Source organism: Nannospalax galili, unplaced genomic scaffold (genome assembly GCF_000622305.1).
Source record: "Nannospalax galili isolate Female #2095 unplaced genomic scaffold, S.galili_v1.0 scaffold1233, whole genome shotgun sequence".
NCBI lineage: Eukaryota > Metazoa > Chordata > Mammalia > Rodentia > Spalacidae > Nannospalax > Nannospalax galili.
This window is the reverse complement of record NW_008333791.1, coordinates 103,932-125,730: the sequence shown is the minus strand read 5'-3', so window position 1 is coordinate 125,730 and position 21,799 is coordinate 103,932. Positions and strand designations below refer to the sequence as shown.

Genomic DNA, 21,799 nt, shown 5'->3' with positions numbered 1-21,799 from the left:
CCAGGGGATCCAACGACCACTTCCGGCTTCTGCTGACACACATATATGTGCCCACACACTCAGACACACACACATATACACATAAATAGCAAAATAAAATCTAAAATAAAAAAAAGGCAAACTGGAGCTAGAGAGAAGGTGCAGCAGTTAGTTAAGAGGCCTTACTCTTTCGGAGGATCTTAGTTCAGTTCCCAGCACCCATGTCAGGTGGCTCACAACTGCCTATAAATCCAGCTGCAGGGGAACTGATGCCCTGGCCTCCCAGGGCACCCACACATGTGGTATGCGCACACACATAGACATACACAGACATAAACAGAGTCTCACTTATATAGTGCTGGTTGGGTCTGGAACTCACTATGTAGACCAGGCTGGCCTTGAGCTCACAGAGATTCACCTGCCTCTGCCTCCCGAGTGCTGGGATTAAAGGTGTGCGTCACCACACTTGGCTATCTAATAGGTCATTTTTCTCTAACTGTGAAGAGAACCCCTATTTAATTAAAAGGTTCTGAGTACTTGTTCCACTAGGGAGAAGAAAACAGCAGAATTCCTGTGGTAACAGGCCTCAGGCAGGCACTTTGTCTAAATGGTAGTGGGCTGTACAGTTAAGCTTGCTAATGTATTTTCTCTGTCCTTTTGCCTCCCCCAGGTTATTGAAAGCAATGGGATGGCAAGAATATCCTGAGAATGATGAGAGTTGCCTACCACTCACAGAGGATGAGCTCAAGGAGTTCCACATGAAAACAGAGCAGGTATGTCCTAACACTTCCCTAGTAGAGACCAGGTCAACTGCTTTGAGAGAAAGGAGTCAGAGCATCTCCCTTAGCCTTAGGAAATCTTAATGTTTATGGAGAGAGGGTATATTTTATTTAAGACAGGGTCTCACTATGTAGGCCAGGCTAGTCTTGAACTTGCAGTAGTTCTCCTGCCTCTGCCTCCTAAATGCTGGCATTAGAGGCATATACCACCTTATCCAGCCAAGAAACCATAAAGCTGAAAGACCTTACAACAGAAACTATAAAGTAAATTACCATACTAGAAATGTAGATGGGCATCAGACTCTGTGTGGGCAGTAGGAATCGCAGAAGATAACACAGACCAGGCCACTGATGAGCAGATTCAGAAAGTAACAGGTTCCATGGTCACAAGTCTGAACACTTTGCATAATCACAACCACTGTGTTCTAAAGTTTTAAAGTTTGAGCTGTAGCTCCTTAGGGAAGCAGGCAGACCCTTGTCTACTTCCAGCCCTATGGTTTCTTCTGGTACTCTGACCAGTGCTCAGAAGCCAAAGGACTGTGTAAATTTACTAAAGTAATGCTTGGATTCTTACTCTGAATAGAACATTTCCAAATCCTAGGGTTTAAGTGAACAAAACAGTTTCTACAGACCTCATTAGCGTGCCCTCTGGGAGGCATCCATTTAAAGCATAAATGACAGTTGTAAGTCCTGCAATGGGGCAATGTATAGGCTAACCACTTAGAACTGTTTAAGAAATAGGGGATCTTAGCTCCAAACCTTACATAATCAATCAGAATGTGACTTTTTAAAAATCCAGTTTGAAAAGTGCTGCTTTTCAAGTCTCTTCAAAGGACTTGCCCTCCACCTTCTACCTGCAGTCAAAGTGAGCCCTGGCCTCGTCCCAGTTCCCTGGGCCCATACAGTGACTGGTGGTTTGTTTTTCTTTTTCTTCTGTACTCACCACAGTTAAGAAGAAATGGCTTTGGGAAGAACGGCTTCTTGCAGAGCCGCAGCTCCGGCCTGTTCTCCCCTTGGAGAAGGACCTGCAAAGCGGAGTTTGAGGACTCCGACACGGAGACAAGTAGCAGCGAGACATCAGATGACGATGCCTGGAAGTAGCATCTAAGTGCCACGGCGTCCTGACCCCGTGAGCTCAGCTTTGGGTCTCAAGAATATAAAAATTGTTCTTTTCCTTTTCTTACGTTGTTGAATACTTTGTGCACAAGGGAAATGATCATATCCCAAAGAGAAAGCAGTTGTCTTGCTTAGTTTTTGTTGTTCTTCCCTGTTATCTGCTTAATAGAGGGGTTTGTGTGGTAGGGTTTTTAAATGCACACACAGTCTATGTGGGGCAATGCACAAGTGGGAGCTGGCAGTGCAGAGACACAGAGACGGGAGACACTGGTCTGCTCAACAGCTTCTACTACCAGCCCTTGGGCACTCGCCCCTGTGCTCAAGCAATCATTGTCAATGACAAAGTGACTATTGAAGTTATAATTGTATTAAATTAATGCTAATAATTTGGATATTTTATTTTATTTTTGGCTGCTCGGGTAAATTAGCCCTTAACCAAGCATATGTGGGGGTTTTTTTTGTTTTTGTTTTTGTTTTTCTTGTTTGGGTACAGCTGTAAAATATTTGGATATAGGAAATGTTATTCTTGCAGCCTTGATATTCAGGGTGGATTGTAAAATATAAATTTTTGTGAGATTTCAAAGATTAAGATTATTTTGATAACATTATTTACAGATTTAAAAGATGTGGTTATCACAAGTCTCTTGAGGGGAAAAACTACTGCATAAAATAACTAACTTGGAATAAATATTTTGCATCAGTTTGGATTGTCTTGTGTAAAAAATATATTTTCTTTAAAATTAGAGAATGGAAATATTTTTGGAAGTCTGGGAGAAATCTGGATCCAGCCATACCTATTTCTCCTTTCAGCAAATACTCTAGATGCAGAAAAACCTTTGCAATAAATTATTTGTAATAAAGAAACTAATTTTCTTCCCTGAAATTCTTTTGAAGTGCCCATGTATTTACCAGTGTGCATGTTTCAATGAAGTTCCAATTCAATTTTTCTACTAAATAGTTAAGTATTTGGGGTGTGAGCAGATTGAACTATGACTGGCTATGTGGAAAAGACATGAAAAAGTTTGTTTTCAGTCAGCAAATGTTTCCAAAGACCCTGTTTTGTATGCCCTAGGCACTATGCAAGGCTGAAGGGACACAGGAGTATCAACTGTGTAGGTGAGAGAACAAACATTTGTATTAGAAAAATAACCAAAATGTAATGGACTAGAAGTTAAACAACCACTTCAGCCTGGCAGTCTTTGGCTATCCCTACAATAACTTGTCCCTAGTAAATAAAAAAAGACCAATATTATACCTTAGTGAAACAGATGAATAAAAAGCCTGGCTACAATGCTAAAAAAGAAAGGATGAGGCGGGCATAGTGGCTCACGCCTTTAATCCCAGCACTTGGGAGTGAGGCAGAGGCAGAGGCAGGTAGATCTCTGTGAGTTCAAGGCCAGCCTGATCTACATACAGAGTTTGATAGTCACTACATTAGGAAGACCAGGAAGGTGAAAAGATTCTAGGTGTTGCAGTGTATCACAGTCCCTGAGGCTTGCATAATCAGTGCTACAAAAGAACAGAATTGCTATCTTATTTCCTTGATTCTAAGATGGCATCTTCCGAACTTCGCTACCATGCTGGGGGTCCCAAGCCTCAGCAACTATTATTGAACCTTAAAGGTGCGTGCCTTTAATACTAGCACTCAGGAGGCAGAGGCAGGTGAATCTCTTGAGTCCAAGGCCCGCCCCATCTACATACTGAGTTCTAGACCAGTGAGAGCTACGAAGTAAGACCCTGTCTCAAAAAGATTGTTTTTGTTTGTTTTTTTGGTCTTTTTGAGACAGGGTCTTGCTGTAGCCCCAGCTGTCCTGGAACTCACTATGTAGACCGAGCTTGCCGTGAACTCACAGAGATCCACCTGCCTCTGCCTCTGCCTCCCCAGTGCTGGGATTAAAGGCGTGCGCCACCATGCCAGGCTCAAAAAGATATTGTTTTATGTGCTAATAAAAAAGCTTGCAACTGGGGATTAAGACCTGATGTCACTCTTGTTAATAAGAAAGTACATGCAGGGCTGGAAAGATGGCTCCGTGGTTAAGAGCACTGACTGCTCTGCTCTTGCAGAAGACCCAAGTTCGATTCCCAGCACTCACATGGCAGCTATGAACTATCCATAACTCCAGTTCCAGGGGAATCCGAAGCACTCTTCTAACCTCCAAAGCATTGCACGAGACAGGTACACTCAAATATATGCAGACAATACACTCATACACATAAAAATAATGTTTTTAAGAAAGTACATGCAATAAAATGAACTTAGGATTGAGAAGTAGATAGACTTTATCATTTACTACTTTGGGGGGGGTTGTTTTTTTTTTCCCCAGGATATTTCTTAAACTTTTTTTCTGTTGGAATTAAGCTAGATCATATACTTGGAAACACTTGGTAACTTGCTGATCCTCATTCCTTGGCTTTGGGTATTTGAGGACAAATAGCTAAAGGTCTTGTTTAGGAAGGAGCTTTGAAATATGAGACAAACTCAGTGCTCTATTTTTTTATAACCTGATGGATGCACATATTTGTAGGGTGTCATTGAGGATAGTTTGCTTGGCAAAATGAGCTTGCTTGGCTCCTGCCTAGCCTTGGAGGAAGGGATTCCCATCTGGATTTGATTCCTTCATCTGATACATTTTATTCCCGCGCAGTTTTTATTACTTGGGATATGTGGATTATCTCCCCCTAAAGTTGGAAAACGAAAGTCCAGGAAAGGGAGTTAAAGAGAGACTGACTACTCCATGGTGTGACTTGGTTGGTTGTGCAAAACATGTAGAGACCTATTGCTAGAAGAGCTTTCAATCGGGCAAGGTGGCTTCCAGACAGAACGCCACCTAGTGGACTTCAGAGTGCAGCAGTGATAAAAAGGACACTTGCCTGTCAGAGGCTGGGAAATGACCAGAATAGTAGTGGCCCAGCTAGTCTAGGAGGCAGCCTTTTGCACAGGTGTGGAACCAAAGTGTAGTGTTACAGACTTGCCCAAACTCATAAGAGGTGGGACAGACTGACACTTTCCCAACTGGGGCTCCTCCTGCAGGTTGCTGCCTTGGGAGCTAAGGCTTCTCAACAAACAAACAAACTTGAAGGTCTTGGAGACCTAATAGCCTTTCCTCTGTCCCAGGCTTTCTGGCCCTTTCTGCTTCCTGTGCCTTTCCCCTGCCTTTTGCCATATCCTGCAAGAACTCAGCTACTATCAGGAAATTAATTGTATTCACCCCATGGCTAACTACTATGGGGAGTCAGGACTTCTGCCCTGTGGGTCTTGTGACATGGCTTTCCGCTCCTGGGCTTTGTTGGCCACCCACACTCAGCGATTCTGCATTGGCCGCCTGACCCCGGAGGAGACACTTGGAACACAGCCTTCAGTACCCACAGAACGGGGCTCCGCGGTAAGGGCCACCTCTGGCCAGGAGTGGGTTTTCCAACAAGTTGGACTATCGGGAGTCTTTGCCTTATACTGTGACTCTAGGTTGTGTCACAACTCCAGGGCCGCTCAGATCAGGAGGCCAGGAAATCTGCTCTAAAAAGGTTGACAGAGGAGGTACACCCTACCCAGCCAGCTTTCAACATGGCTACAGACTTGGAGCATCCACCCCTTAGTATCGAAGCTAAACTTGGACGGATCACCAAATGCAGATAGTGGATCCCTATTACCTGCAGGTGCAGTTGCTGCGGCTGTCCCTACAGGAAATGAGACCCCAGGTGGCCAAGGGTTCCACCCCCCACACTGCCGGGAGCCCTGGCGAGCGGCTGCGGGCGCTGCAGGGGACCCGTGCCCGGCGCCTGGTGGAGGTGGAAACACAGAGCCGGATCTTAGAGCGACGCTGCGAGGGTGAGAGCTGTGCTGCGGGCACACTGCACCCAGCCCGCCCGCCCTCTCTCACTTCCTCTTTCTCCCTCAGAACTAAGACGGCGCCTCCAGGTCGTCGCCCAGGCCAGGGGAGGGCTATCCGGCCCCTTGGGCTTGGAGCGGGAAGTCCAAGAACTCAGGGCTGAGGCGGGTCGCACCTGGGACGCTCTGCAAGTGTTGGGGGCGCGTGTTCTTGAGCTGCAGCCCCGGGCAGGGTGAGAACCGTGCTTGGAGCGCGGGTGGGGTGGGGCCTGGAGAGTGCGCTGGTGGTGACGTCATCTCCCCGCGCCAGCGCCCGGCGGACCTGGCAGAGTGCAGAGTTGTATTTGCCAATGCTTCAGGCCAATTCAGGAACTCTAGCTGCTGAGATCCGGTAAGGCCTAGAAGCGGGGTGGGCATGGGCGGAACGCTGTTCAGTTCTGGGGAGACCGCTTTCCCGCCCCCTGCTCCCTAGGGCTCTGCGTGAGGCCTACATACGAGGCGGAGGCCGGGACCCTGGAGTTTTGGACAAAATGTGGCAGTTGCAAGTGGAGGCGACAGCCCTGAAGTTGAGGCAGTCACAGACCCGCAAGGGTGAACAGAAGTAGCCAAACTAGAGGGCCTCTCAACACTGGTGGCCTTAGACCTGGGAGGAGAAAAGGGGGTGCGGGAGGGCCTCACTAGCATGGGAGGTAGTCGTCTGGGTGGTCTTTGTGACTATCCCTAGAATGTCGGCTGACAAACCCAGGTTTGTTCAGAGAACTACGCAGAGTGATGGATGACAGGTCACACTAATTCACTGCAGAAAAAGCAAGTGCCACCTCTGAGGAACTTCTAGTTGTAGAAGCCGAAAACCGGCGCCTGGAAGCAGAGATCCTGGCTTTGCAGAGACAGAAGGGCCTGGGCCGGGGGCCCTGGGGTCAGTGAAAACCCAATCGCACCCTATCCCTTCCCAGTGGGCCCAACTCAGGAGAAGAGGTGAAGAACCCATGCCTGGGAATGAGACTCAGTTTGTGCCATTTGTATCCGTGCGCATACCCATGTGTTTTTTTATTGTAGCCCTGTGCCCTGTGCTTTCCTCATCTCGGGGACTTCTTTCTCTGTTTCTAGGACCCAGGGAACAACGACTCCTGACTGATCTGTACCCAAGCATGAGGGAGAGAGGAAATCCTCCTCACTTTCCTCCACCAGTTGCGCCCCTGCTGCCACCACTTCCAGGTTCCGCTAATATCCAGAACTTCCATGGCACTCCAAAGGCTGTAAGAAATGGAGGGTGTTCTGTGGGGCAGGCTTGTGGTGCAGTTCTGGTAGCATGGGCAGCTTGGAAGACTTTCTGGAGTTAACTCTTCATGGCAGCTACTTCCTGGAACCATGACAAGGAACTTGGGCCTGGACCCACACTTCCTCCTGCCAGCATCTGATGTTCTGGGTCCTGCACCCTATGATCCTGGGTGAGGCCTGCTCCCTCCTTCACTTTGACTTAAATCTAAGGAGACCCACCAGGGCCATCTAGGTTTGGAGAATTGGCTGGGTGGAGAGGTAGAAATATTTGGTGTTTTGTGTCCTTCAGGGCTGGCCTTGTCATTTTCTATGACTTCCTGCGGGGTCTTGAGGGTTCTTGGATTTGGGTGCAGCTAATGACCAGCTTGTCCCGAGATGGACAGCATACAGGAGGAACCACAGCATTGCCCCCAACCCTCTGCTTGCCCCTGCCTTCAGCTCCTGGGCCTATGGGCAACTGTGCCATCCTTGCCAGCAGGCAGCCTGTGCGCAGGTCAGTAGGTGTGGATAACTTTGTTCTTTGAAGGCTGTACCTCATTCTACTGTTCTGTCTATATGCAGAGGCCATTGCCAGAGTACTGAGTCCTAACAGAAACCCTAGGATCTTCAGCTTGGACCTTTGACACATTTTTGTCTACAGGCTGCCTCCATCGCTATTGGTATCTCTGATCTGTGAACTACAGGCCTGGAAGGGAACAGAATGGGCTACGGCACCACAACCAAAGGCTTGGACCTCACTATCACTGTTTGACGGGAATCAGCGGGTGCTTAGTGGCCGGTGGCGTCTCCCATTTCGGACCCTTCCTCTGAACCCCTGCCTCAGTATTGGCCAGCTAAATGAGATTCCCCAGGTGAGTGTGGTGGATGGGGACTGGGTCTGCTTCAAGATTGAGATGGAGGACTTCACCTCTCCCCAGGCAGGTCAAGTTGAGCTCTTTCTGCGAGTGGTGAATGCAAGAGACGCAGATGTCCAGACATTGGAAGAAATCAGTCCAGCAAGTGCCCACAAGTACCAGTTCCTGCCACCGGTGAGAGCCCATCTAGAGCTAATGTTATTACCTGCATGTGTGTAAGTGCACCTGTGTTGTACAGTGCCCATGGAGGACAGAAGAGGGTGTCAGATCCCCTGGAAGGTAGTGATTGTTAGTCACCATGTGGGCACTGGGATTTGAACCCGAGTCTTCTGCAATAGTCAGTGCTCTTAACCACTGAGCCCCCTAACCAGTTTCTCTTAACCAGTACTAATGTCCTCTACGTTAACCCATTTAATCCTTTTAACTTCTCCATTTAATACTATGCAACAGAAAGTAAAGCACTTTTTAACTGCTTCTTCAAACTGCCTTAAGGTGGTTCAACTTCAAAATCTGCATTTTTACCTTCAGTTTTGGCTAAAGACTTTCACATGTTCCACAGGTGCCCAGTTCATCTACACTGAGAATCAATTCCCTCAGCCACAATGCTGGCTTTGTTGATCCCCCACCCACTGTGGAAGAACCTTTTGTCAGCATCAATGAAACAGAAGAGCATTTGGGGCTTCACCAGTTCTGACCCACACCCACCAGGTTTCTGAGGTGTGAGGCCTACTTCCAGACCTGCAACTTTGTGTCTAAAAAGTGGTAAAATTCCAATGAAGCCATGGACAGACCTGCAGATTCTCATACACTTAGAACGTTGCCTGGCATTTAAGATCCCTGAAAGATTAGAGACAAACCACTCAACTCCCAGCTTCCTCAGGACTTCAGGCACATAAGTCTCCAATATCAGCTCTCAAGCTCCCAATATACAGCGAACTCCTGAGCTTTATAAATCCCGGACCAATAATGTCCTAGTCAAGTAGGGATCATGTACTAGAATCACATACTGGACATATAAAGTATGTTTGGATTTTAAAAGGCAGGTTTATTTTTAATTTTTGCCTGCATGGATGTATGTGCACCTATGTGTGCAGTGCCCACAAAGATCAGAAGAGGGCATCTGGAGTTATAGAAGTTAGTGTTGGGAACCAAACCCAGGTCCTCTGCAAGAGGTTTTCAGCCAGTCACAGGGTCCATTTCCTCAATTTGTGTACCCTGGTCATCAGATCCCAGCCATGAGCTAGACAGCAAATTTGCCTCTCGACCTTTATTCCATTCTCAAGTGTTCTGGGCAGTCCAGGACCCCTCTTGTCAAGTGTAATTCCAAACCAGTTTATTTTATAAGCATCTTTATTTTTGTAAGTCAAAACTGTAGACAGTATAACAAATCCAATTATTGACAAAAACCTTTCTATACAGAACAAATATAATTCAAACAGATATCTTCCTACTGATTCTTCCAGTTGTCCACCGCTGCAGTCTCAGCTCCTTTTCAATCACAAAGCTCAGTTCTCTGTAATTAAATATATCAACTTTTCCTCAAGGAATCACTTCCCAAGTTTCCTTCAGTTTCCAGGATAGAATTATGACCCTCAATGGAGGCCAGGTGAACAGAAGATAGGCACAACCCAAAGCTAGGTTCATAGTCTATCATCCATTTTCAGCACCAAATAGTAAGATCTTCACCCGAGTCTTGTTTTGTAGGCCCCCATCCAGGGACAGCACCAGTGAAACCTTGCAAGACATGAGTTGAGCAAAGTATCTGAAAATAGAAATGTAGCACCAATGGAAGACAAAGGGCCGATAACCACACTTGAATTTGATCACCTCCACATTAGACAGGAATTGGGTTGTCCAACAATATAGGAGAAAATAAAAACACACAACAAAAAGAATACTTTGGCTACTATATAAAACCTAGAGTGCCCCAAGGCATATCCAACCAAATATTTAAGAAAAAAGCCAAAGCCTTAGCTTTTGCCTACAATCTTTATTGAAGTTATACAAAAAGAATCCCCAAAAGTGAAAAAATACATTATGTACAAAAACATTTTCCCTTAGGAGGAAGGTACTGCTCCCTTAACATGCAGAGCTTTCAACTGCAGCTGCAGTCTCCACTGACCCCTCCACTGCTGCCCGGCTTTCAGCTTCATTCTCAGCCTGAAAAACAAAGCACCTGAGTATAAGTGACCCTAGCTTCAGCCACCTCATATGTATGCATGTAACAGAGGAGGTACACACAGGTCTCCAAGCACTGCTCCCTCTTTAATGAGAGTAAGACCTATAAGACATAAGGCCATTTCCTGGGTGTTCTGATAATAGGGCTGACAAAGGCAATAAATCACATTACATTTCAGTCAAACTGAGAAACTATATACCAGACATCATCTACTCTATAGCCAAACTATTTTCTACAATCATTGTTCGGAGAGTTGCATTTGAGCGATACAAATAGGCTCAAGATGGTTTCCCCAGCACTAAGAATTGGGGGGGGGGGGGGGGGGGGGGGGCAAGAGGCTAAGGCTTAAACTGCCCACCTGAGCCTCCATGTTTTCAGAAACTTCATTTCCACTGGGACCGGCATCTCCACTGCCTCCATTCACCTCTGGCTCTTGCTTGGCTTTCTTTGCATCATCTTTCCGGGGACTCTCTTCCTCTGGTTTCCTCTAAAGACATAATTGTGAAGGCTTCATATTTATACTTCATGTTTTTAGGAAGACAAATGCAAAATATTCCTGAAACCTCTGTGGTGTCAATATCCTGAACACCAAGACTCACATTTCTATGGGTCTAGTCTCTAGTCACAGGGCAATGTCTGCTCTCTTGCAGTGTGTTTTGTTTTAAATTTTCCCTACTTGAAGAACATGGGATGGGGTGAGGGGTAAAGATCTGAACAGTACTGAGCACAAGTAGGGATTCCTGCATTTCAGTCAGTAAACAAGAAATTATTGGAACTATGGGCAGAAGACAGAGCAGAGCTGCTCTAGAGTTTCAGGCCCACTGCTGAGTGACTACTTCCTGCTCAAGAAAACCATCCACATTCCTAAAAGGTACTCATCTGTGCCATCTTCAAAAGTAGCTTTCCCTGGGCTAACAAAGCCTAGAGAGTTTGCTGGGTGAGGTATTCAAACAGAAAAAAAGCTCAATGAAAGCCTAAGCTTCTTTTGAAAATGAATGTTGCACAAGAAGAAGAGTAAATCAGTCATTCCTAGAGTATTATTTTAAACTCCCCACCCTCAAATTGATGGAAAAAAAAGGTTGAACATAAACCACTACATACATATTTTTTACCTTCTTTCTGACTAGATGAGAAATATCAGTTACACAATTTGATGAGGATGCACCATCTGCTGGTTTTCTACTCGTAATCTGGAAAAAAAAAAAAAATTTGCTAGCAATGTTAGCTGTACTGGCCTCATGCTGAGGCCTAATATTAAATGTCAAAAATATCACAATACCCACCATGGAGACTGAAGCGCCCCCTCCACTGGAAGCGAAACCTGAAGTAGAGCTCTCCACCTGAATGAGACATGGTGAACCCAAGTAAGTTCCAGGGTAAAACCCAAGCCACTCAACCTTAAAAGTTCTCTATCACACAGATGCCTGAATTAAGAGGTAAAATGCCCATGGCTTCCATATCACAGCAAGGGCTTCCACACATAAGACACCCAGGTGTGGGTATTACACCCTTCAAACTTACACCCATACACATAAAATAAAAATAATAAAGCCAGGAGTGGTGGCACACGCCTTTAATCCCAGCAGAGGTAGGTGGGTCTCTGTGATATCAAGGCCAGCCTGGTCTACATAGAAAGTTCCAGGCCAGCTGGGGATACAGGGAGACCCTGTCTCAAAAAGGCTAAATTAATAAAAATAAATAAAAAGAAGAGGGCAGAGAAATCTTTAAAGTCACCCATGCAATGCAGCACTGAATTTGAGCCCAGTCTGCATGCAGACTGTGTTCTCTAACCACTGTACTATGATAGGAATGAGCTGAGCTCTCATGTTCCCTCTGATCAACTCTGAAAATCAGTATTAACATACTGTTATCAAATATGCTAAGGCATCTTTAAGATAAAACTCAACAAACCAGAGTAGCCTTCAGGGCCAATTCAGCTACATTCCCACTATGCTGGGATTCCTTTGCATCTTCTATCTTCTCTCTAATTTCAGGCAGCAGTTCCTTCAGCTCCTTAATTTCTTTCTCATATTCAGTAAATGAGCCTTCAGCCTCCTTCATCTTCTCGTTTAGTACAGCTACAAAGAACAAACTAAAGTTATCAGTAACAAAAGGACGCATTTTTGTCACCTGGCCAATTGCTGGATCATCATAATCACAAGGTAGCTGCTGCTAACTCACCCATTCTCTTCTCAATGACTTCAATAGATTTGCCAAACTGTGCCACTGCCTCGTCAAACTGAGAATTGTAACCATAAGCCAAGCCCAACTGGTAATGTGTCTCTGCAAGAAGACGGTCATGGCCTTCCAAATACTGCTCTTGCAGGTTTAGACAAGCCTGGAACTCCTCCACAGCTTGTATATAATTCTCTAATGAAGACAGAAAAAAAAATGGACAGCATTTAATATACCATCATAAACAACCCTCATTATTTATTATCTCCAGGATCCTCTGAATACATAAGACAACTAAGTGACTTTTTCTTGAGACAGGGTCTCCCTATAGCCCCCAGCTGGCCTGAGATTCACAGAGATCCACCTGCCTCTGCCTCCCTAGTGCTGGGATTAAGGTGTGTACCACCATGCCTGGCTGAAGTGACTTCTAAATAAAGTACCTATTGAGAGGCCAAGAAAATGACTCAGCAGGCAAAGACACTAGCACAAAGTTCTGAGGTTCATCTTCAGCACCTCATAGAACAGGCATGATGAATGCCATGCATGCCAGCACTCTGGAGGCAGAGGCAGGAGAACTGCAAGTTCCAAGCCAGCTATAGGACATAGCAGGATCTGCCTCAGAAAAAAACCTACTATAAAGGGCTTTGAGGTGTATAGCTCAGTTCTAGAGTCTGTGTATAAAGTCCAGATTTTGATCTCTTAAGCAAACAAAACCTACTTCAAGAGTGCCATGGTACCATTTATAAGATTTAGACTGCTCTAGGGAGGGCTTTGTTAAATAGCCCAGGCTGGCCTCAAATATATAATCCTGTTTCAGTCCCCTGTCTAGCCCACCACCTAGATGAACGCAGATTCTAAAGAAATCTATTAGAAAAGAGAATGGGAGCATGAGGGAAGTTAGACACGACAAAAAAATGAACAATGCATACCAGATTCAACACTAACTTCTCCAAGTTTAAGATGTGCCTGTGCAGCATAAAGCTGGGCTTCTTTTGTTTCTTGCCTAAAAGAAGGAAAGCCTATTAGTAAAACCTTAACAGTACTTGTCTAATCCTAACTGATTTCTATTTTCAACTGCAAACTCCCACCTGCACAGAAAGCACCAAGAATTTTACCTTTTAAAAATGATCTTTGCTAAATCCAGCATATCCCAGGCAAGTTCTAGGTTCCCAATCTCCTCCTCTTCGTTTTCTTGAAGAGACTAAAGTATATCCAAATCATTTGCATTAGGCACAAGTACAAGATAGGCATCTTTTTAGAATATAAATCTAAATGTATAATTTAGATAACTTGAAAGAAAACAAAAACCCTTACTTGTTATTCAAAATTCAGGTCATTTTCCCTATAACTTACCAAATGGGTTCCTATGAGGTTTCTAATTTACATCACCTTATGTCAATAAACTATTATTGTGATGCTGTATAAAAGCTCCCCAACCTTTAAGAACCAGCTATCCACAGTAATTACTGTACAGTGGTGCTGAATGACTGGCAACTTACTTTGTTTTCAAGAACTGATTCATTTGGTGTCTCCTCGGCCTTGTCATTTTCTTTCTCTTCTTCCTCTGAGCCTTCAGTTTCTAGAAGGAAAAAATTTCTCAGTATTGAGGTATAACTGAAGATACTTCTGGCTAGTCAGGTTCTGAAAAATACCTATAAATCTATAGTCTCAGAACAGGCTATAGGGTAATTCAAGTCAGTGAGCATCTGATCTGAAGATAGTAGTTACCATCTAATTCAAGTCTAACCCAGACTAGATAGAATAACTTTATAGTCTAATGTCAGCAATTAAAAAATTCAGCATTTTCTTATAGAAATTAACCTAGCATGACTCAAAATAAACTTTTCAACTACTGCCTGGTGTTCACTGGCTAGAGTCGCCCATCCACTCAGCAGTAGAGGTTTCAGTCAATGTTTCTCTTTAAGTCCTTTGTCAGACAATTGTAATAAGCAAACAAACCTCAATTATTCCAGTCCATTCATAACAAAGACACCAAGAAACTAGCTTTCCCACAATCCATGGGGAAAAAGACAAGGTTCCTTTTGTTTTGTTTTAACCAGCTCTTACCAATGAGCATGTCACAGACTCCAGCCAACCCCCAAAATGAGTAAATAAATTACTTTTAATTATTCCATTTAAACTTGTAGCCATACCCACACCTGATCCAGACACAGTCACAAATCAACTTTCTGAAGAACAAGTTGCTATCAGGGCGTGGTGGTGCACGCCTTTGATCCCAGCACTTGGGAGGCAGAGGCAGGAGGAGCTTTGTGAGTTCCAGGTCAGGTGGGGCTATAGGGAGACCCTATCTTCAAAACAAAACAAAAAAACAAGTTGCTAATAAGTTTTATATTGTCATTGATAATTCAACTTAAAATTCAAAACATTAGTTGATTAAAATGAGCTTGTTTGATGCAAACAATTCATGAATTATATATGTGCTTACTTCTGACGTCTTTCATTAAGCTAGAGTCTGTTTTGTTTTCTTTAAAAGAAACAGAATCTCTTCATATTTCCCAAACTTGCCCCAAACTCCCATGCTCAACAATCCTGCCTCTCACAAGTAGCCAGGACTGCTACCATGCTGAACATTTGGGGGGGGGGGGTTAATATTTTATTTTTATTTTATGTGTGTGAGTGTACTGCCTGCATGTATGTAAGTGCACCTATGTGGTGCAATGCCATGGAGGTCGGATTCCCCTGGAACTAGAGCTAAGGACAGTTTGTAGCCACAATGTGGGTTCTGGGAATCAAACCCGGGTCCCTCTGCAAGAGCAGTCAGTGCTCTTAACCAGTGAGCCATCTCTCGAGCCCCAAGGGGCAGGGGGTTCTTTTTGAGACAGGGTCTCCCTATAGCTCCAGCTGGCCTGGAACTCACTATGTAGAGACCAGGCTGGCCTTGAACTTACAGAGATCCCACCTGCCTCCCAAGTGCTGGGATTAAAGGTGTGTACCACCACATCTGGCTTGAACTAAACAATTTTAATGTATTTTATTTGTCATTTTTACTTTGTGTGTATGAGTGTTTTGCCTGTGTGTATCTAAGTGCTCCCATGTTGTACAATGCCCACAAGAGGTCAGAAGAGGTCATCAGATCCCCTGGAACTGGAGTTACCATGTGGGTTAGCCACCATGTGGGTACTGGGAATCAAATTCAGGTCCTCTCCAAGAACAGCCAGTGTTCTTCACTGCTGAGCCAATTCTCCAAGCCCCCCAACTAAACATTTTTAACACTAGCAAAAAAAAAAAATCTTAAATGCCACCACCAAACAATTAGGTATATGCCTAGCTCTCAATCTTATTTTTTTAAATATATTTTAAATTATGTGTATGAGTATATTGCCTGTATGTAGTTAAGTATACCCAGGTTAGAACAGGGTGTTGAATTCCCCTAGAACTGGAGTTACAGATGGTGGTTAGTTGCCATGTGGGTGCTGAGAACTGAACCTGGGTCCTCTGCAAGAGCAGTGCTCTAGTGAGTCATCTCTCCAGCCCCTTTACCTTACTCTTTGAGAGAGGCTCAACAATGGCTAGGCTGGCTGGTCAGCGATTTCCAGGATCTAAAAACACATTTGCTTTTGACTGCAAGTTCAGTGCTTCTGAAATAAAGCGACCAAGGCATTTTTAAAGATTTTACTTTCTGTGCATTTAAGTGTACGTGTCTGAGAAGGCCAGAAGAGGGCATTGGATCCACTGGATCTTCAGATACAGGCAACTGTGAGTTGCCAAGTGTGGGTGCCAAACACAGGTCAGTCAGGTTACCTGCAAGAGCAGTATATCCTCTTAACCACTAAGTCCAGCCCCAGCCTTGTCTTTTTCATGTGGTTTAGTTACTTAAGTTCAGTCTAGATGTTGGTTTTACTGACTGCCCATCCTCTCGAAAAATATCCAAGAGCACAGAAGTAGATAAAGGTATTTTTCACAGTGCTCTAAAGAATAAACACTTCATCAATAATTTAACTTAAAGCTAGACATAGTACCTCACACCTGTAATCCCAGTGCTGGGGAAGCTAAGGCAAATGCTGTCTCAAAAATAACAAAAAGAGGGCTGGAGAGATGGCTCAGCAGTTAAGAACACTGGTTGTTCTTGCAGAGGACCCGGGTTCGAATCCCAGCACCCACATGGCAGCTAACAACTGTCCATAACTCCAGTTCCATGGGATCCAGTAGCCTTTTCTGTCCTCTGCCGGCACTGTACAACATGGGTACACTTACCTACACCCAGGCATAACACTCATACACATCAAATAAAATTTTTTTTAAAAAGCCAGGTGTAGCGGCACACACCTTTGATCTCAGCACTTGGGAGGCAGAGACAAATGGATATCTGTGGGTTAGAGGCCAGCTGGGGCTACAGGGAAACTCTATCTCTAAAAGACCAAAAATAATAACATATGGGTTGAGAAAAAAAAAAAATTGAGAAATTCAACTCTGTGCTTTATTCCTAGAGCTCTCAAGAAGTCCAAGACAGCTACTATTTACCCAATTCAATTCTAGTTACTATGTCCGTGCTGGCTGGAGTGCAGGGACCTGCACATAGGTGTTATGTTTACCAGAATGATGTCCAAGTATTAGAGACAAATTGCTGAAAATCTGTAACTTAAGAGAACTCTTGAAAATAGTCTAGCAGTTACACAGAAAAGTAGTAATTACTGAATACTTATAGTTATTAATGCCAATGTTAGATGAAACTGATATACAGTAGAATCCCCAAGTGATCACAGCTCAAGTCAGATCATGCCAATTAATAATTACAGGCTTATATAGCTTGATAAAACAATCACATTTAGATCAGTAACAAACACCCACTCAAAACAACCATACTTTATGACAGTAACAAACCTTCAGGTTAGCAGCCAAAGCAAGCATAAAATGAGGGAAAGCAGCAAAAGGGATAAAAACAGCTAAGTACTTTGTTCTCTCTTTTCCTGGGAGGGAGACTAATTTAACTAATGTGAATAACCCTCTAAACATTCCTGTGAACTAAAGGTAGAGAGGGTACCAGGAGGTTAAACTACTTCATTTAAATGGCATGCCTGCTTAAGTGCACCAATTCATGGATTCTACTGCTGTTCCTACTTCCTACAGCAAAGAGAAATCATGTGAACAGTACATTTAAAAATCCAAAGGCATGCAAGTGAATATCCATTCAGCATTCTCTGCCAGCCTAGCCCATCATTTCCCTATCTACCCCAACACCCACCTCTAAATCCACCCTTCCTTCATTGGCTAGTATAACAAGTTACTGATAGCTAGCCAAGTTTCAGAAATCACACAGAAGACCTATTTTGTAGTTAGTAAAAGCGTTAACTTGCTCAACTTATTGAACCCTTAAACGAACCCCATTTTCATTTAGCCCTTCTCTAATCCATAGGCAGACGGAAAATCCTGAATGGAAGGCTGACGTTTACCAATGATTAGTGAGTCAAATCCAGAATGTACTCCACCCACTGCAGCTCTTGCATATCCCGGTTACCTTCACCCTCTTTCATCTGTTCTTCTCTCTCCTGTGTCTCTTCATTAGCAGTTATCTTAAATTTGTCTTCAAGTGCTTTCTCAGAAGCCCTGTGGGCTACCTTTGTCTCAACCCCATCTCCAGCTGCCTTAGACTCTTCTACAGGTAGCTTAGTTTCCTCCTGGTCAGGAACCAGCTCTGCCTTGACCTCCTCTACACTTGAGCCACCTTTAGTTCCTGTTAGCCCGTCTGCAGATGTCTGTGATTCACTAGGCATCTCATCTGCAGCTGATGGTTCACCAGCTGAACCATCATTGGGAACAACTGTGGTCTCCTGCCCTGCCTTCTCAGAAATTTCTGATCCAGCTTCTGCAGCCTCTGTAGTCACCACTGGTGACACTTCAACAGAAGGCACATCTTGCCCTACCAGCTGCTCAAGAACAGCCTTTTCTAGCTCATTTTCAGAGGTAGCTACTTGCTCCTTTGGTTCATCCCCACCCATATCCACTGACTTGACTGGCTCTGCTTCTACCTTCAGTAAAGTGCCCTGCTTTTCTGAGGCTGCAATAGGCTCATCTTCTAAAGCTTCTTTTGGCTTTTCCTCTATGCTCACAATTTCCTCTCCTTGTTTCTCCTGAACCACTTTTTCTCTGCACTCTTTATTTTGAACATCAACTCCAGAAATTGATTTTCCTTCTTCAGTACACAATAATTCCTGTTCTGGCTTCCCAGAAGTGACCTCATCTTCATTCAGTCCTTTTGGTATTGCTGCTGCTTTTGCCTCTTCAGAGGATTCAGGTAACTGATTTGAAGTCACTTCAACGTTTTCCTGCGGCTTCTCTCCGGGCTCACTTATATCCATATCTTCTCTTCCACCCTTCTCCACTTCACTTTCCTGTTCTGTATCAGTTTCAGGCTTTGCCAGAGACTTGCCTTCTGTTTTTTTGGCTTCTTTTTCTCCCATGGCGTCATAAACCTGTTCTCTCAACTCTTCCCTTGCTTCCTCTACATGGTTAAAGAACATGAAGCATAAATGTCTTCGAGTTTAGTGATAAAAGCACAAATGGAAACTAAAAAGACATTCCCTTTAAACCCTCAAATAACCTGGCTTAAGTTTTAGCAGGGGGCCTTAAAAATATCTGCCCCCGTTAAGAAAAGCAAAGGGAGAACCCAAGCTAGCAGAGCAACTTACTGTAAAAAAAAAAAAAAAACAAAAAAACAAAAAAACCCTAACCCTTTAAACCACAAACTACTGCTTCACTCGAGCAATGTGCTTTTTTTTTGCCATTAAACACTATAGATTCCTATCTGATTTGTAAAACTCTACTAGTCAAACTCAGAAAATATTTAAAATTTGAAGACACACACACACACACACAAAATAAAAAAATAAAAAAAAACAAACAAACAAAAAAACCAGAAAAGGTCTCCAAGAAGACCAATAGTAAATTAACTGGGCTATACAAAGTGCTTTTTAAAATTTACATGAAATTTACATTACATATTACATTAAATATTGCATGTAATGCCACATACCATCTACATTATCATTATTTTCTACCAGAGATTCATCTTCAGTTTTTTCTCCTTCTTCTTCTTCTACATGTACCCCTTCCAAGGCATTTCCCAACACACCATTCTCCATTCTAGAAGAGAAGAAAGCAAAGTGTAACTAGTTCCTAACAATATATTCTCAGACAAAGCAACAGAAGAGGGAATATAAAACTACACATTCAAATCGGTAAAGACTCACCTATAATGCCAATATTCCAGAGGCTAAGACAGGAGGACTGCTACAAGTTCCAGGCCATCCAGGTTTTTGGTCTCACTATATAGTGAGACCAAAAACAAAACCCAAAACAACAACAAAATGAGCTGGAGGGTGGGAGGGGCCAGCACACAGGAGGCAAGTTCTAGGCCAGTTGGGGTAGTGAGACCTTGTCTCAAAAACAAAGACTTCTGCTCATGGAAGATAATCTATGATCAAAACTTCTAACACAATAGATGTTCATCCATAAGTGGGAAATCTATACTACCCCTTCCATGGTTCAGGGAACATGGAAAAAGAAAAGGCACAAAGAATATAAGAGACAGAGGAAGGTGGGGGTATTAACACCAACTTATGGTTAAGATAAGGCTGTTGCACTTTACTCAACAGCAGCTATAATTACTTACAGAAGATCTTCACAAGACTGGGTCTGCCAATACCCTGTCATGAAAAGGGAGAGGCTCAAGGCCCTTACCCCTCAAGAATTTTTAGACATAGTTAATAATTGATTGGGAGGGGCATTGTCTTTTGTGGTATACCTATTGGGTAAGGTATCCATGCTTCTGTGGGGTAGCCACTAGTAAGGTATCATCCTATAAATGAATTTTCACCTCCGTTCCTATAAACAACCCTAAAACTCACACCTAATGAAACAAGGACGAATGGAGAGAGAGGTAGAAATGGAGATAATTGGGAAGAGAAAGGATTAACAGAAGTATGAGGGAGGACAAGGGGATAAGCATGGGCGAAAATGATCAAAATACACTCTATGTATGAAAATGTCATTGGAAGTCTATTATTATGTATAATTAAAATATACAAAAATATTTTTTAAAACTTCTAACATAAACGAAGGCTGTAAGAATGCCAAGAGAAATGAACAGACTGCCACCAGAAAAGCACAAATAACTTATTTGTATTCATTTCTTTCACAACAGGGCCACTATATTTTCAAACATCACATCTACTCCCAATTCACTAGATATCCAATAACATTTCTGCCAACATTTTCACAAATCATCAAATGCTCTATATACTTTCAAGATTAGAAACTTAACTACAACTAAATTATGCCAGATTCTGTTAGTTTGCATACCAAATACATTTATTCATGTTATTTTGCTGAGCAGTAGCTAAAAATTTTTCAATAGTAAGACTCATTGTGAGTCCTTTTTACTATGGGGGAAGAAGTGTGGGATGAGACTATGTCTTTTCCTTGGTAGCCTAGTCTTTTCCTTGGTAGCCTAGATTGCCCTGGAAATCTGGGCCCTCCTATGTGACCACATCCACCAGAAAGTCTTAATTACTAAACTTCTCATGTCTAGTAATTAAGCACTTCAAATTGCCCTCCATTCAGTCCTTGTTGAGTAACTGTTCTGAGCTAGCTGAGAATGGTTCCTAGGGGTTGATCTCCCAGTAAAATTTGCATTGCTCACTAATATTAAAAAATATCATTGCTTCTAATGATTCAAAAAATGAAAACAAATCTTATTCTTTGTACAAATAATTTTAGCCAACAAAGCTTTAATTTAAACAGATCAAAGTGACATAAAATATTCTATTAACAAAATAAGGTTTTCAAGACATACCTTGCCAACTCCAAAAGTGATTTCCCATAGAAAAAGAATGCTTCTCCACACTCATTAGCTGTTTCTCCATACTTCTTACCTCTACAAAGAGAATAAATACTAGTCTGAACACTATTAATTCCAAGTTAACAATGCATGAACTTAATGTTACATGGTCTTCATCCATATATGTTTATTTTAAGTGACATCAACTTCCTATCATTAATATATATAAACAAATACTATGGATTTTATTGTACTAGGTATTCCTCCACATTTTTGAGGTTATTATGGACCAAAACAGAAGACCTTTGGATGAGATCTACAAGACAAAAAAATAAAAATAAAAATTCAAGGATTTCTGGAGCCAGAAACCTGTCTCTAACGCTTAATTAGCTGTACACAAATTACTTAACTCGGTGCCTTAAATTTTCTCTTCCATAAAATGTGAATGTTAATAACTGTCCCAAGAGCTTTTTCAAAAACTAAAAAGGTAAATATACATAAAAAACTTAAAACAAGCTTTTCAAGAAAGCATTATGTTAAGTTTTAGATATTAATATACAGACAAAGAAGTAGAAGAAGCCACACAAGTGTGATATCTGAAATGAGGATACCCGGGCTGGGGAAATGGCTCAGCAATTAAGATCACTTGTTGCTCTTGCAGAAGATCTGAGTTTGGTTCACTGCATCCATACCAGGAGGCTCACAACCACTGTAATTCCAACTCTAGGGGATCTAATACCGTCTTCTGGCCACCAAACTCAAGTGCACACAAATACACATATTTAAAATAATAAAATCTTTTATTAATAATAAAAA

The 21,799-nt window shown here is 43.0% G+C and overlaps 3 protein-coding genes across 4 annotated transcripts in view; 2 read left to right on the top strand and 1 right to left on the bottom strand.

Moving 5' to 3' along the window:
* The window catches only part of Gpbp1l1 (GC-rich promoter binding protein 1 like 1), a gene marked incomplete in the record, with an annotated part of 57,426 nt that extends 54,734 nt beyond the window's left edge, over positions 1-2,692 (top strand). The window contains 2 exon segments of the mRNA XM_029561288.1: positions 594-752; positions 1,707-2,692. Of these exon segments, the coding sequence (XP_029417148.1) occupies positions 594-752; positions 1,707-1,859 (312 nt within the window).
* A 2,394-nt stretch (positions 2,693-5,086) lies between these two features.
* Ccdc17 (coiled-coil domain containing 17) lies at positions 5,087-9,713 on the top strand. Its single transcript, XM_029561292.1, has 12 exons — positions 5,087-5,257; positions 5,338-5,409; positions 5,529-5,700; positions 5,771-5,933; positions 6,011-6,091; positions 6,173-6,291; positions 6,503-6,616; positions 6,808-6,956; positions 7,054-7,148; positions 7,268-7,471; positions 7,619-8,006; positions 8,392-9,713. Exons 1-12 carry the CDS (start codon positions 5,087-5,089, stop codon positions 8,524-8,526), a joined length of 1,863 nt encoding a protein of 620 aa, XP_029417152.1. The 3' UTR covers positions 8,527-9,713.
* Positions 9,714-9,807: 94 nt separating this feature from the next.
* Nasp (nuclear autoantigenic sperm protein) overlaps positions 9,808-21,799 on the bottom strand; it is a 22,175-nt gene continuing 10,183 nt past the window's right edge. Inside the window, exons 3-14 of one of the 2 annotated variants that reach the window (XM_008828484.3) lie at positions 20,999-21,079; positions 19,178-19,287; positions 17,663-18,646; positions 13,686-13,765; positions 13,302-13,387; positions 13,116-13,189; positions 12,193-12,381; positions 11,923-12,089; positions 11,295-11,351; positions 11,124-11,201; positions 10,370-10,498; positions 9,808-9,992 (exon numbers count right to left, since the gene is read on the bottom strand). In XM_008828484.3, the coding sequence (XP_008826706.1) occupies positions 9,912-9,992; positions 10,370-10,498; positions 11,124-11,201; positions 11,295-11,351; positions 11,923-12,089; positions 12,193-12,381; positions 13,116-13,189; positions 13,302-13,387; positions 13,686-13,765; positions 17,663-18,646; positions 19,178-19,287; positions 20,999-21,079 (2,116 nt within the window). In that variant the 3' untranslated portion in view covers positions 9,808-9,911. The remainder of the gene's footprint in view (positions 9,993-10,369; positions 10,499-11,123; positions 11,202-11,294; positions 11,352-11,922; positions 12,090-12,192; positions 12,382-13,115; positions 13,190-13,301; positions 13,388-13,685; positions 13,766-17,662; positions 18,647-19,177; positions 19,288-20,998; positions 21,080-21,799) is intronic. The other variant, XM_008828486.3, reaches the window with a different exon arrangement.

Coding starts and splice junctions, on each gene's coding strand:
- Ccdc17 (XM_029561292.1), top strand. CDS start 5,087: ATGGCTAACTACTATGGGGAGTCAGGACTTCTGCCCTGTGGGTCTTGT. Junction 5,701..5,770: donor CTTAGAGCGACGCTGCGAGG/GTGAGAGCTGTG, acceptor TTTCTCCCTCAG/AACTAAGACGGCGCCTCCAG. Junction 6,617..6,807: donor CCTGGGCCGGGGGCCCTGGG/GTCAGTGAAAAC, acceptor CTCTGTTTCTAG/GACCCAGGGAACAACGACTC.